Raw genomic sequence first — 14,159 nt, 5'->3', positions numbered from 1 at the left:
AATATTATAACAGTTTCGGAGAATTAACCCGACCAACACGCCCAAACCGTTGGACGGATTAAAAAAACATTTTCCTTATTTGGGTAGAATATAATTAGGTAACCCAAACTGATTATGACATAAACCGATTTAAAATTCTTATAACTCGCCCAATGCTCAGCCCTGTAGATATAACCCAATCTTAATTTTGTTACTATCTCTTTCACGCGTATTAATAAGGAACTCCACTAAGACAGCAATTAAAAAAAATGAAAGAGGTAGTATCCAAACAAAAAAAAACACATATAACTACAACAAAATGCAAACATTAAGTATTAATTCCACCAATTACTCTTTTTTTTTTAAATCCATTAAAAAATTATTTCTACAATCCACCTATATACGGAGATTATTTGTGGTGGGGCTAGGAAATTTGCAACTATAATTTTTTTTTTGGTCGACAATTTGGAACTATAATTATTTTCATCCGACAATTTGCAACTATAATTATTACCATCCGTTGGTATCCTTTATTTCTACCAAACAAAAATAAACCAATAAACTAATCATAAATAATTGTATTCCACACCCCTTGATCCATAAAGTCTATTTTCCACCGGGCGTCTTAACAACAACAAATGTTAAGTTAGTTTAATTATCAACACTAACTGACCAAAAAAAATGGACACATGCCCAAGATTATTTTTAGTACAAGCAGAAAAAACTTGTCAAAGAGAAATACATTATAACGAATGAGAATTATAATAAATTAACAAAGAGAGCACAGGAAGCGTGAACTAGAAATTCACTCAAGACGACATTGTCCAATAAAGAGCGACATCATTACACACTAAATATAAGATCCAAAAAAAAGACTCATACTAGAACTGTCTGTCTGAAATGACCAAGTCTCAAACAAAGAACCTAAAATGTATATAGAAATCTGAATGTAGATCTACTAGTATTACAATCCCCAACCCCACATGTCATGTCATTTAATGGTTTTGTGAATAATCAAAGCTTAAGGGTTGTTGACACAATGGAGCCTGCAAAAGAAGGGAAAAAATACAAATAAGCACTTTTGTTCTCTTTCCTATAAGCTATAGTATACATTTAATCAGATGATTTGTAACCAAAGAATCGCTGTCAAATTGACATGAGACATAAGCAAACAAAAATTTACAGAATTATATGGTGATTTCTGCATTAATTCGAGCAAAGATATCTACACGCCATAAATACTATAACAGAACCAGATATTTACACATCATGCAAATACTTTTCCAACAATTCGCATCTAGCTAACAAGTGCGAATCTTGTTGTGGAATCAATTCCGGGAAATTTTCCAAAACGATCAATATATCATCTTGAAATAATTCATGCAAGTTTATAATGATGATAACTAATACCTAATCAAATCGTTTTAGATAAAAACTAAAAGTCAGCGAGACATTCAGCTTACCTGGAATCCAGCATGTCTAGACTGTTCATATGAATGTGCATACATCATTGCAGCAGTAGACCATTGTATGTATGCAGCATCTCTAGAAGTCTGATTCAATCCCATGGCACAGAAAGGGTTCATCATTGGGCTAGACGGTCCTGGACCGTAGTTCAATGAAGTCTGAGCCCTGGGCATCTGGCCTAGCTGAGAAAAGATGGGATCATACTGGACAAAAGGAGGTTGAATCTTTTGCATATTAAAATGTGCCAAGTTGAAGTTCTGATTGGTTGGAAGATTCCTAACATACCTGCAAAATCAAGTTTGACATGTAACCAAGAATCAGACACAAACAAGATTATAAACCACAAGAGAATTAACAATATACAATAAGCTTGAGACCAAACCCTTGATATGTGCAATAAAAAGTACCTAGAATCAGACACAAACAAGATATTATAAACCACAACAAGAGAATTAACAATATACACAATAAGCTTGAGACCAAAACCTTCATATATGCACTTGAAATGATATTACGAACCAAAACAAGAAATGACAATAAAAGATAAGCTTAAGACCAAACCCTCCTACATGCAATAGAAAGTGCCTCTCCAAAACTTTTTTTGGGAATAAAAAAAAAAGGTGAGCTTAGTCTTATTCTTCAACTTGAAAGCATCTTTTCATTTTGTCACCAATCCCTTGCCTAACCCTACAATATTTGAGGTATGAAACTATAGCAATTACTATGTAAGACCCAAGAAGAATTCAATGCTAGTATCTTGTGGGAGCAAACCACAATCCTTTTAAGCTACCCCTATTGGGGCCACTTGAATGCATCATAAACAGAATAAAACACCAAATCTAATGTGATGGAAGAACATGAAAACAGCAACAAACAACACACAAAACTACAAATAGTTGTGATCTTCATAATTCGTAGTCCAAAAAATACTCTCAAAAAGGACACATATGGTAAAAATAAATAAACAAATAACATTCAGTCATCTTCTTAGACCTTTGTCTAAAAAGGTAAAAAAGTTCCATACCTTTCATAACTTCTATCGTAATCTGGGTCAATTCGATCTTTCTCCCTATCCCTGAAAATGGCAACTCGGGACGGATTATTATCCCTGATGCTCATATTTTTATCTGGGTCAAAAATCATGTTCCTGCCACTATCATTGTCATCCCTGCTCAAGCCTACAGGTTTTACATCCACTGAAGCTTGTGACAAGGTGTCATCTGAATCAGGACTGTTAGGGCTGCTAAAAATACGAGCTCGTGCCCTATCATACTCCTCCTTTCTCTCTTCAACACTTCTAAAAGAATTTCGTTTTGTCCCAAGTTCATTTAATCCATTTAGAGACCCTTTATTAGGCCTAGGCCTGATCACAATTTTAACATGCTCTGGCTTATCACTCTCCAACTGTTTTGCAGGTATTTCAGACAAACGAACTGCAGGATATCTGTTTTCTGCTGTTTTTCTGACCAAAATCCTATTTCCTTGACCATCTAATCCACCATCCTGAACCATAGTTTGCAGACCATAGTGTTGAGCAACACGATGTGCTGCCAGTCTTAGGTAAGATGTTGGGAAGTGTTGAAACTCAAATTGCTGTTGATCAGAATTGTGCAAAAACCTCTGGATATCAAGTTCCATTCGCAAAACTGAAAATAATGCACACAATACAATAAAATTAATAAAATCAAATTATTATAACAACATACATGAAAGAAAAACGATAAAAATATTGCAAGACTTCAAAATTATGACAACAAATTTGAGGGAGAAAAAAAAAAAGGAAGCTGGAAATCAACAAATCCAGAGCTGAACAAAAAAGGAAATTAAACCCATATTCCACTCACACATACTCTTTTAGAGCAACACGTGCAGATAGACCAAAAAAAACATAATAGTATGTCTTGGGTATAAAAAAAATTCTGGTCCAATTTAGATCCTACCAGTGGCGGAACTCAAAATCATTTATAGGGGGTGCCAAGTAAAAATAAGATCAAAATAAGACTAGTTATATCATAAAAATGCTATTTTTTTTGGGCAAATTTTTGCATATGGATCAAAAAATTTATGTAGATCCGCCACTGGATCCTATTCTCCCCAATAAGTTTGCTATTGTCAATTATGCATATAAATTCAGTTTTTACCAGAACAGCAGAGTAAAGAAAAGGTGAACAATCATCTGCTCTAAAACTGCTGCATATAGCTCTATTAGTATCTCTAAATAATTAGAGGACCTTGAAAAGCCCATGAAAGTTATCAACAGGATATATTGAGTTTCTCAAGCATATTTCATTTAAATCAGAAGCAGGGAACTCCAATAGATTCTGGGAGGATATATAGATTGGAAAAATGATCTTAGAAGAAAGGTTTCCTTTACTATATAGAATTGTTAATTCATATAATAATCTTATTGTAGAAGTAAGGGAAACTAGAAGGGGTGGGGAATTCTGGATCCTTCTCTTGGAACATTAAATTCTTTGAAAACTTAACAAATGGAGAATTGATTCAAGTGTCAGAACTGATTGCAGTGTTAAAATCTTATGCATGTTGTATGCTGGTGGCCAATAGAAGGATATGAAAGAGTGTTCTGAGACCCTCCTGACAGAGAGGAAAACCTTTTTTTTAACAGATATTCCCCAATCAGTGTATGCTGACTAAAATAAATCTGCTGTCCACTCTAACGACCACCTATTTCTACACTGCTCTTTTATGGAGTCAGTTAGGAAACATTCCTTCAGCAGATGGGACTGGATAGAGTGTGGCCAGCATATTTCCATGATATATTGCAACATGTGGAGGGTGTAGGAGGCCTGGGAAGTGTGTTGAGACTAAGAAAGAAGACACTATGGAATGTGGCTGTCTTCGATGTTATCAGCTTCTTGAGGATGATTAGGCTGTAATTCAGATGATAACCAATCTACCTTTTATCAAAATAAAATTGTTTCTTATAAAAAAAATATTTTTAGAGGACCAATACTGATAATTAATTTTACTTCTCATTACGTGTCTAATTGTGACGACCTATCTAGAAAATGAAATAACAGAAAACAGGATAATCAAGCTAAAACTCTAGTTTTCATTTGTAAGCAACAAAAAAAACAAGAATTAATCTTAACAAAGAAATAGCATTATAGCAAATCTGACTATTTATTAAAATGTTACAACCACAACCCCGCAAATAATCCAGTGAAAACAGTTATTAATAGCAGAGATCTTTAGCTTCAAATAGTGGTAAAAGTAGATAATGTATCATAAGCCAACTTGGCAACTACAATTTTTCTTCAACATAAGGACACAATAGAGCATAACTTTCCATGCTACTCAAGTAACACCACTCTAGAGAACTTATTATCTCTCCTAAAGTTAATACAGAATAGGAGTTACGCCAAAAGTAAACCCTAGCCTAATACATCAACTGTTCCCCTTAGATAAAGGCCAATTGCCCAATTTTTCTCAGAACTTACAACTCATATATTCCATCGTATTTCGTCAACTTTCCAAGCAACCAAACAAAGTGTTATTACAAAAGATCCCAGATCTAACATAAATAAACAACATCGTCATAAAACAAAAATCCAGAATTCCCTAACCCAAACCCTAAATTCAGTGGCACAAAAATCAACGAAAACATAAACGAATATAACTGAAACCTACAACTCCATAAACGCATTTTAAAAAAAAAACGTCATTGAAACACAAATCCAGTGCGAGCAAATCAAACCCCTTAAGAACAAGATCTAACTGAACACTCAATTGGGGTTCACAAACAAGAAATTTCGATAAGAAAAACAATTATGAGCAAATAAATTATCAGTAATACTAACTGGTGAGACGGTGACGAGGGTTTTGGAGAGCCTCAACCAAGAAAGGGTCAACCATTGACTCTTTCTCTTTGAGCCCCGGAACGGCATCGATTGAAGGCGACGAGTCCATGGCCGAGACTCTCCTCACTCTCTCTCTTATTATTCTTATTCTTCCTTCTAATTTCTCTGTCTACAAGAGGGAGAAGACAGATTTGGGTTATTGGTCAGCGAACAAAGGCATTAGAGAGAGAAGATAAAGAAGAAGCCTTTGCTATCCCAAAATTCCCACCAAGGGAAAGAGAAAAAGACCTGTAAGGAAATAATTTTATTTATATTTTTCTATAATAATTTATTTTCTATTTATTTTGGTTTTCTCGATGTTCTTTTCTTAAAAATGTGTTTAGACCAAAACATCTACCCATGGGCTTCCCTTTTCTAGATTAGTGTATCTTCTTGCTCTTTTATTCTTTTGAGATTTTTTTACATCCATCCAAATTTATTTATGTTTGGTTTGCTTTGGTTTGGTAGAATAGAATTAAAATGGTAATAGGAATTTGAATAAAATTTAATTAGAATGGTAATTGAAATAAGATTCTACATGTTTTGTTTTGTTGAAATTTTATAATTAGAATAACAAATATTATTTGTTCAAAAAAAGAATAGCAAATGTTTGTTTAAATACTAAGATACAACCAACGTACAATATGCACGTTTGCTTAGTTTTATTTATAATATTAAATAATTTATTTATTTTTATTTAAGTTTATGTTTGTTCTAATTTTTGAATTTGAGAGTGATATCAAAAGATTATATATTATATGTTTAATGTAATATTAAATATTATACGTAGATTTTAAATTTAAATTTTTTGTTAGTTTTTTTTTAAAAAGTAATTTGTTACTAATTGACTGTAAATTATATAATATGTATAATATGATATTATTCTAATTAGTGAGTTTAAGTTTAATCAAATTTTATTTAAGTTATAAAATGTATGATTTTATTATTTTTGAATAATTATCATGGTAAAATATCTCAAAAATATCATATTTTAATTTGTTTAATTATTTACTATTCTTAAATAATTATCACGGTAAAATATCTAAAAAAATATCATATTTTAATTTGTTTAATTATTTATTAATTTAAAATAATTATTATTGTAAAATATCTAAAAAAATATCTAATTTTAATTTTTTTTAATTATTCATTTTATTTTATTTAAGTTTAAGTATTTACAAACTACCGTTAAATATAAGAATATTCTGTTAAATATAAAAATATTTCGTTAAAGTTAACATCAAAAAGATAGAAAACTGTTAAAATAAAAAATTTCTGTTATCTGCATAAGAATTAAATGAAATAAGTATTGTATTGACCAAAATATATGTTGGTTCCAAAATTATCCAATTAGAACTATGAACTGAGTTATTTATATTTGGGTATTTAGTTATGAACAAAAAATGAAGAAATAATAAAAGTAAAAATTAAATGGAATACCCATTTTTAGAGAGCACCTTCAATTTTTAACCAGTATTTAAATCTCTTTTATTTATACCCAATTTTTTAGTGTCTCTTCCCATAATACCCTTCTTCTAACTGAAACTCAGTACCCATCATCTTCCCCAACAGGACATATACGTCATCTTCTTCACCCATCTATGGCGGATCTCCGTCAAGCTGTCGTCCGACTTCGAGACCACGTGCGCCACAAACTGATGGTCTCTCACCGACGCAAGCGAGGCAGAAATTTCGAGATCTAAGAAGTTATAATGAAATCCTCACTCACAATTGGCAGCCGCAGCCCCCTCCATCTTCATCTCCTCCGAGTCCTAACCATGAGCAACTCCAAGAGCTGAGAGATCTCCCAGCTATGGCTGCACCTCCATCTCGTTGCCAACCTCCGCTGTGGACTCTGCTACTTCTCCAAGTTCCACTCAACCTGTTACTTCAAGTCCACTGATATGGCCACAATAACAACTGGTCATTCGACTATTCTCACCTTAATCTCCCTGTACTCGCTCACCTTGCTGGTACACCCTCATTCTTTATTTGTTTAATTAAGTGGTCACAACACAAAATTGGCACTGGAACTGGGACAAAAAATCTTAAAAATTATTATTAGAAAATATGTTGGGAGAGAAAGAAGGGTGTATCATATTGGATTCAACCCGTAAAGGGAAGAGATTTCTGGATAGCATGCACTGTATTGTAGAAACTGAGCTTGTAGTTGGCAGTGGTTGGTTGATTGCTTGGTTCGTTTAAATTACTATACACTTATTTCATATATATGACCCGTTTAAATTACTTGTAGTATAAGTATATTTATATATATAAACCTTGTTTATATTATCTTTAACAACGAAAGATTCAATAATGGTATTGGTTTGCTTGAGTTGATTTTCATACCCTTCATATGTTTGATAAAATGCCTCAACTATATTTCATGTGTTTGATGCTTAAAACTGCTTGGTGTGATACTATCTTTCTACCTTTTGAACACTAGGGAGATGGGTACCACAATAATGTCTTCTCATATTTGTCTCAACTTTTTATGTTGCTAATCTTGCTATTGCTTATAGTATAAGGTGCATGTGTTGTATGCAAGAAAAATGTAGCTAAACAAAGACATAAACTAAAATAAATACAAATAGAACATGAGCAAGAAACAATGAAATACATTGATGCGCTGTTTGTTTTTCTCAAATTTTGGAGGTATATTTTATACATGAATATTAGTTATTGTTGGTTATATGGAGAAAGTTATTGTTGGAGAAATAAAGGGACACATTCATTAGCATACAACACATTAAAATCTAAACCAAATTTTTTAAAATTTAAACTACAACGCTTGAAATTTAAGTCATTAGGCTTAAAATCTAAACTACGACCCTTTAAATTATATATTTAAACTATAAAACATATTGTTTAAAATCTAAACCAAAACTCTTTAAAATTTAAACCACAAGGTTTAAAATTTAAAGTTAGTGGTTTAAATTTTAAGCCTTATGGTTTAAATTTTAAGTCTTCCGATTTAAATTTTAAAAAGTTTTGGTTTAAAGTTTAAAGGGTCGTGTTTTAGATTTTTAGCAAATTGGTTTACATTTTAAGTTTTGTAGTTTACATTTTAAAAAGTTGTGGTTTAGATTTTAAGTCTTGATGTTTAACTTTTAAAAGGTTGTGGTTTATATTTTATGTCTCAAGGTTTATATTTTAAAGGATTGTGGTTTGTATTTTAAGTTTTGTGATTTAAATTTTAAAGAGTTGTGGTTTAGATTTTAAATCTAGAGGTTCACATTTTAAATAGACATTGTTTAGACTTTAAGCCTAAACAATTTTAAGCCTTGTGGTTTAAATTATAAAGAGTCGTGATTTAAATTTTAAGCCTTGTGGTTTAAATTTTAAAGAGACATGGTTTAACTTTTAAGTCTTTTGGTTTAAATTTTAAATAGTCGTGGTTTAAATTCTAAGCTTTGCATGGTTTAAGTTTTAAAGAGTCATGATTTAAATTATAAGTCTTGTGGTTTGAATTTTAAAAACTAGTGGTTTAAATTTTAAAGAGTCATGGTTTAGATTTTAAAGGATCATGATTTATATATTTATATGGTTGTAGTTTAGATTTTAAGCCTAGTAGTTTAATTTTTAAGCCTTGTGGTTTAGATATTAAGTCTTATGATTTAAATTTTAAAAAATCGTAGTTTAAATTTTAAGCCTTGTGGTTTGAATTTTAAAGACTATTGGTTTAAATTTTAAAAAGTCGTGGTTGAGATTTTAAATAATCATGGTTTATATTTATATATTGTCGTGGTTTAGATTTTAAGCCTAGTAATATAATTTTTAAAAAGTCGCGGTTTAAATTTTAAGCCCTGAGATTTAAATTTTAAGGAGTCGTTGTTTAAATTTTAAAGATTTGTTATTTAAATTTTAAGACTTGTGGTTTAAATTTTAAGTCTTGTAGTTTAAATTTTAAAAACTAGTGGTTTAAATTTTAAAGAGTCATGATTTAGATTTTAAATGATCGTCGTTTATATTTTATATGATTGTGGTTTAGATTTTAAGTCTAGTGGTTTAACTTTTAAACATTGTGGTTTAAATTTTAAAAAGTCGTTGTTTATTTTTTTTAAGCCTTGTGGTTTAAATTTTAAAGAGTCGTGGTTTATATTTTAAGCATTGTAGTTTAAATTTTAAAAACTAATGGTTTAAATTTTAAAAAGTCGTGGTTTTGATTTTAAATGATCATTATTTATATTTTATATGGTCGTGGTTTATATTTTAGGCCTAGTAGTTTAACTTTTAAGCCTTGTGGTTTAAATTTTAAGTCTTGTGATTTAAATTTTAAAGGGTTGTGGTTTAAATTTTAAAGAGATGTGATGTAAATTTTAAAGAGTCGTGGTTTAAATTTTATAGAGACGTGGTTTAAATTTTAAAGAGTCATAGTTTAAATTTTAAGTCTTGTAGTTTAAATTTTAAAAATTAGTAGTTTAAATTTTAAAGAGTCGTGATTTAGCTTTTAAAAGATCATGATTTATATTTTATATGGTTGTGGTTTAACTTTTATGCATTATGGTTTAAATTTTAAGCATTGTTGTTTAAATTTTAAAGGGTTGCAGTTCAAATTTTAAGTACTATGGTTTAAATTTTAAAGAGTCGTAGTTTGAATTTTAAGCATTGTGGTTTATATTTAAGCTTTGTGGTTTACATTTTGAAGAGTTGTGGTTTCGATTTTAAGTCTTGTAGTTGAACTTTTAAAGTGTCTTGATTTAGATTTTATATCTTGAGGTTTATATTTTAAAGGATTGTTGTTTACATTTTAAACTTTGTGGTTTAAATTTTAAAAAGTTATTGTTTAGATTTTAAGTCTTGATGTTTACATTTTAAAGAATAATTTTTTATAGATAAAATACAATCCTATAAATATAGTTGTCACACATAACTATGACACACTACAATTAGAATTCATTTCTAATTGTACTATAATATGACACATATAATACATACTATAACAACACTTAGAACCATGTGCTCAAATAATGGTAATTTGGGAAGTTTCACGATAATAATGGGTAAATTTTAACTAAATATATTTAGTGTCTAGTTTTAATTGACTACTCTTAAAAGTGGGTAGTTCTCAACTTTTCCCATAATAAAATGGGTTTAAAGTGGTTCAGCCCAAAATAAGGTTGCATTTGTCTGTTAAAGAATATTATTTTAGTGTATATATTTGTAAAATTTATGCGAAAAGGAAAATAGTCATCCCATCTAAATTGTAACGTGACTATTTATGGGGGTGTATTGCCTACTTTCCATATAAGAATCAGATAGTTTCCATTCTATTATTACAATTATATTTATGTGAATTTAAGTAAAAAAAGAAGAATATTGATTATTCATAAATAAATATTATATATTATTCTCCTAAATCGTGAGAATTAACTTATAAGCCTTAACTGTTACCCTAAATGCATGAGATTTCCTTCATGCTTGACTAAGTCTTCAATATAATTGAACCTAGATATCATCAACGTCTAGTTCAGCCTTTCAAGCACGAACTTGTCGTACATTCTTTCAAGAACTAATTTCATTGCCGGCTCAAAACTATACGAGTGTTTGATCATATTATCACATGCAAGAACTAATTTCATCTTATCACATGCAAGCACTTTTCTCTATCAAGCTAGACTCCACTTTCTGAATTAGTGTCATTTATGACCTTAATTGTTGCATACAAGTCTCTTATTCAATATTCTTTATTCATTATTAATAGCATTCGAGCAAGCCATCTCTCCTCGTAGATTGAAGTAAAATGTATTCATTTTGGTTGTAATGCTTTGGTTAGCTAAAACTGTTACATTGTGTCTTTAAAATTACACTTAACTCGCTAAACGAGTTATTTTGACTTAAATGTGTAATTAAAAACTAAGTCAATGTCATGTATTAAAAAATTTGGTCAACATAGTGATTATTTTTCATTAAAAATATTAAGTTTATACACGGAATCCCAAAAATAGTTACAGACTGGTAATACAAATTAGCCGTCCTAAGCGGCAAAACAGGGTTCAACCCTAGTTCCTCACAAGCTACCATGGCCATGGCGGTCGAGTAAGCTACATATGTACACACCGCCCTTAAAGCTCTCCAACTCATGGTTGGTCCGACTTTCCCATTCCCTTACTTACACCACATAGCACCCATGAGTCAAGACTCAACAAGAAAATTTAAATCAACATGCACAACTAAGCAGCAGTATATAAATAGTAGACTTAAATCAATAAGTTCAATCAACATCAAGATGTAAGCAATAAACTTAGCAGTGTTATTATGCTCAATCAAACACATAATCCAATCTTATCAGCCAATACAGTCAGTTAAGTGCTAACAACACTTCTGTTTATTTGTCTAATGTTCAGGCTCAGTGCCCTTAGGTCGAGTCCTCTGATCTTATAGCCAACCCCAGCACACTTAGGTCGGGTTGCGTTCTGCATGCTTGCTATCAACCCTCGGTGCCCTTAGGTCGGCCTTCAAGATAGACATAATCACATATACATTGCACAACACGCAACCAAATGCAGGATATACAAGCATGCACTACCGGATATTCTCAAATACAGTTATAGCCATATTCTCACATATAGTCATAGTCATATTCATGTTTATTAACAGGGGTCTGAGCCCCGATCACAACCTGGGTGTAGTTTTCTTACCTCAAGTCCCGAGCAGCTAGTGTATGGAAATTCCGAGCACGATCCCTATCCTTGAGCCCTAGCAGTATAACCTTGTTATGCTCTGGATAGCCAAGACCGCTACACTGTGTACTTATAAAGGTGCAGGACTTGCTAATCAAGTCATTTAGTGAAAAATGTGATACAGAAACCACTAATGAACTAAGGTTAAAAGGTTTTGGTCTCAAAAGGGTACATTTCATATAACTAAACATTTTTACACATGGGATCCCAAAAAGGAACAGCGTTCAAAAGCCAGTTTACAAAATTTCCGAAGTTCAAACAACCATTAGCCACTCTAAGGGCAAAACAGACGTTTCTGGTTCTCCTGTTCCTGTTTCCCTCTCAACCGTGGCAGTTGAGCAGCTGATCATGTACATTCTGCTCTCAGAGCTCTCCAAATCAGGGCTGATCAAGCTTGCCCTTGCCTTTACCTGCACCACGAAGCACCCATGAGCCAAGGCCCAGTAAGAAAACATATCATATTATATAACAAGCAACAATAGCATTTGGATAACCCCTTAAGCATGTTTATACACTTAACATACCACAATAATCACAAAGCATGAACATTCAATCAAAGATTCAGCTAATCAACACCCAGCTATACAGCATAACAATCCACCAATCAATAATAACAATCAAATCACACGGTAATCAGGGTCGACACCTTAGGTCGCACCCTCTGTTTATCCCACTGACTCCGACCTACTTAAACCGAGCTCAGTGCATAATAAGCTGTCCTCAGCTACCAGTGGCCAAGCCGCGCCCTGTGCGCTAGTGTAAACTTCGGCACTCTTAGGTCATTTGTTTACTATTTACATGGCATAATACCATCCTTCACAAAGAATACAAAATAGGGAACCCTTAGTCCCATTATAAATCCACAACTGGGTGTAGTTTTCTTACCTTTAGTTTCCAAATGTACTGGTTACGCGAGATGCCTCTTGAGCACGATTTGTTTCCCAAGCCCCTAGCTTATACCTAGTCACAACCAAGATAAGGGATACCATTAATAATTGTAAAAGGGCTTCTAAGTAAGGTTCTAGTCTCCGGAACATCGAATTCCACCAAACACGGTAGTAGATTTGATCCCGAGCACCCTAGGTTAAATTCCCATGCTTAAAATCCCAAATTCCTTTAAGGGTTGCGGCTCTAGCCTCCCATTCCGCGGCATGGACCTCAAACAGAGCCCTCCCACGCCCAGAACCAGACACGGGTCACGGCCCTACAAGCCCCATGCCGCGGCTCGCCCTCCTTCCTCAGCATGCATCAGCTTCAGAGAGCTGCAGCTCACCAAGAACTATGCTGCGGCCCGACCCCTTCGAACCCAGAAAAACCTCTATTTTTAACTCTCAAACCTCACTCAAAACCATCCTAATTCCATAACTCAACTATCACAGAGCTTCTAACATGGTTCCAGCAACATAATCCAGCGAAAACCTAGCCTAATAACTCATCAAAACCCCACTTCAATCTCTGAAACCCAAAATCTCAAGAACACTAAAACCAACCAAGAAAACATCAGAATTCAAATATTAAATCATAAATTCGAGCTTACCTTCACTGCAGAATCAATTCTTTAAGCAATTTCTGAGCTAACTTCCAAGTTCCTAGCTTCAATTCAGTCTTCAATTTCAAAACCCAAAAACCTCTTAGAACTCAATCAAAACCACATAATTTAACAACAAAAAGTGTGATTCAATCCTTACCTCAGTCCTGGTTGAATCCCTTAGCTAAAACTGAGTTATTCCCTCAAAACTCTAGCTCAAATCACATAGTTTTCAGCTGAATTTCCCTTAGATTCTAATGGTTTCCTTTGAGAGAGAAAGAGGAAAGGAGAGAAGGTCGGTTCCTAATGTTCCACCAAATTCTGTGTTTTTCTTAGTCTATTCTTAGGCAATTAAGTTAATCCCGGGGCTCGGGGTGCCGGAAACGTCCCCGAGGGCAAAATGGTAAAATTCCCCAGTATTCCCACCTAGACTTCCTAACCTAATATATCTCCAATTATTTATTTCCATAACCTGATAACCTAAATAACCATCCAATACCTGAAATACCCATTAACTTGGCCAAATTCAAGTATTAAGCCCCGTTGTGACTTTCCCACTAACTAGCTCCCTAGGATCGCCTCAAATCGCATGTTGCAGTTTTACCCACATAATAATGTGGTTCTCACAAATATAGCATATAA

At 32.7% G+C, this 14,159-nt stretch overlaps 1 protein-coding gene across 1 annotated transcript; it reads right to left on the bottom strand.

Annotated features, from left to right (window-relative positions):
• Positions 1 to 648: 648 nt before the first annotated feature.
• LOC133823262 (uncharacterized) lies at positions 649 to 5,554 on the bottom strand. The gene is made up of 4 exons (XM_062255928.1): positions 5,268 to 5,554; positions 2,471 to 3,092; positions 1,443 to 1,731; positions 649 to 1,025 (listed from the first exon to the last, which is right to left on the bottom strand). Exons 1-4 carry the CDS (start codon positions 5,374 to 5,376, stop codon positions 975 to 977), a joined length of 1,071 nt encoding a protein of 356 aa, XP_062111912.1. The 5' UTR covers positions 5,377 to 5,554; the 3' UTR covers positions 649 to 974.
• Positions 5,555 to 14,159: the final 8,605 nt, after the last annotated feature.

This window comes from Humulus lupulus, chromosome 3 (genome assembly GCF_963169125.1).
Source record: "Humulus lupulus chromosome 3, drHumLupu1.1, whole genome shotgun sequence".
In the NCBI taxonomy this organism is placed as follows: domain Eukaryota; kingdom Viridiplantae; phylum Streptophyta; class Magnoliopsida; order Rosales; family Cannabaceae; genus Humulus; species Humulus lupulus.
This window is presented reverse-complemented; position numbering and strand designations above follow the sequence as displayed.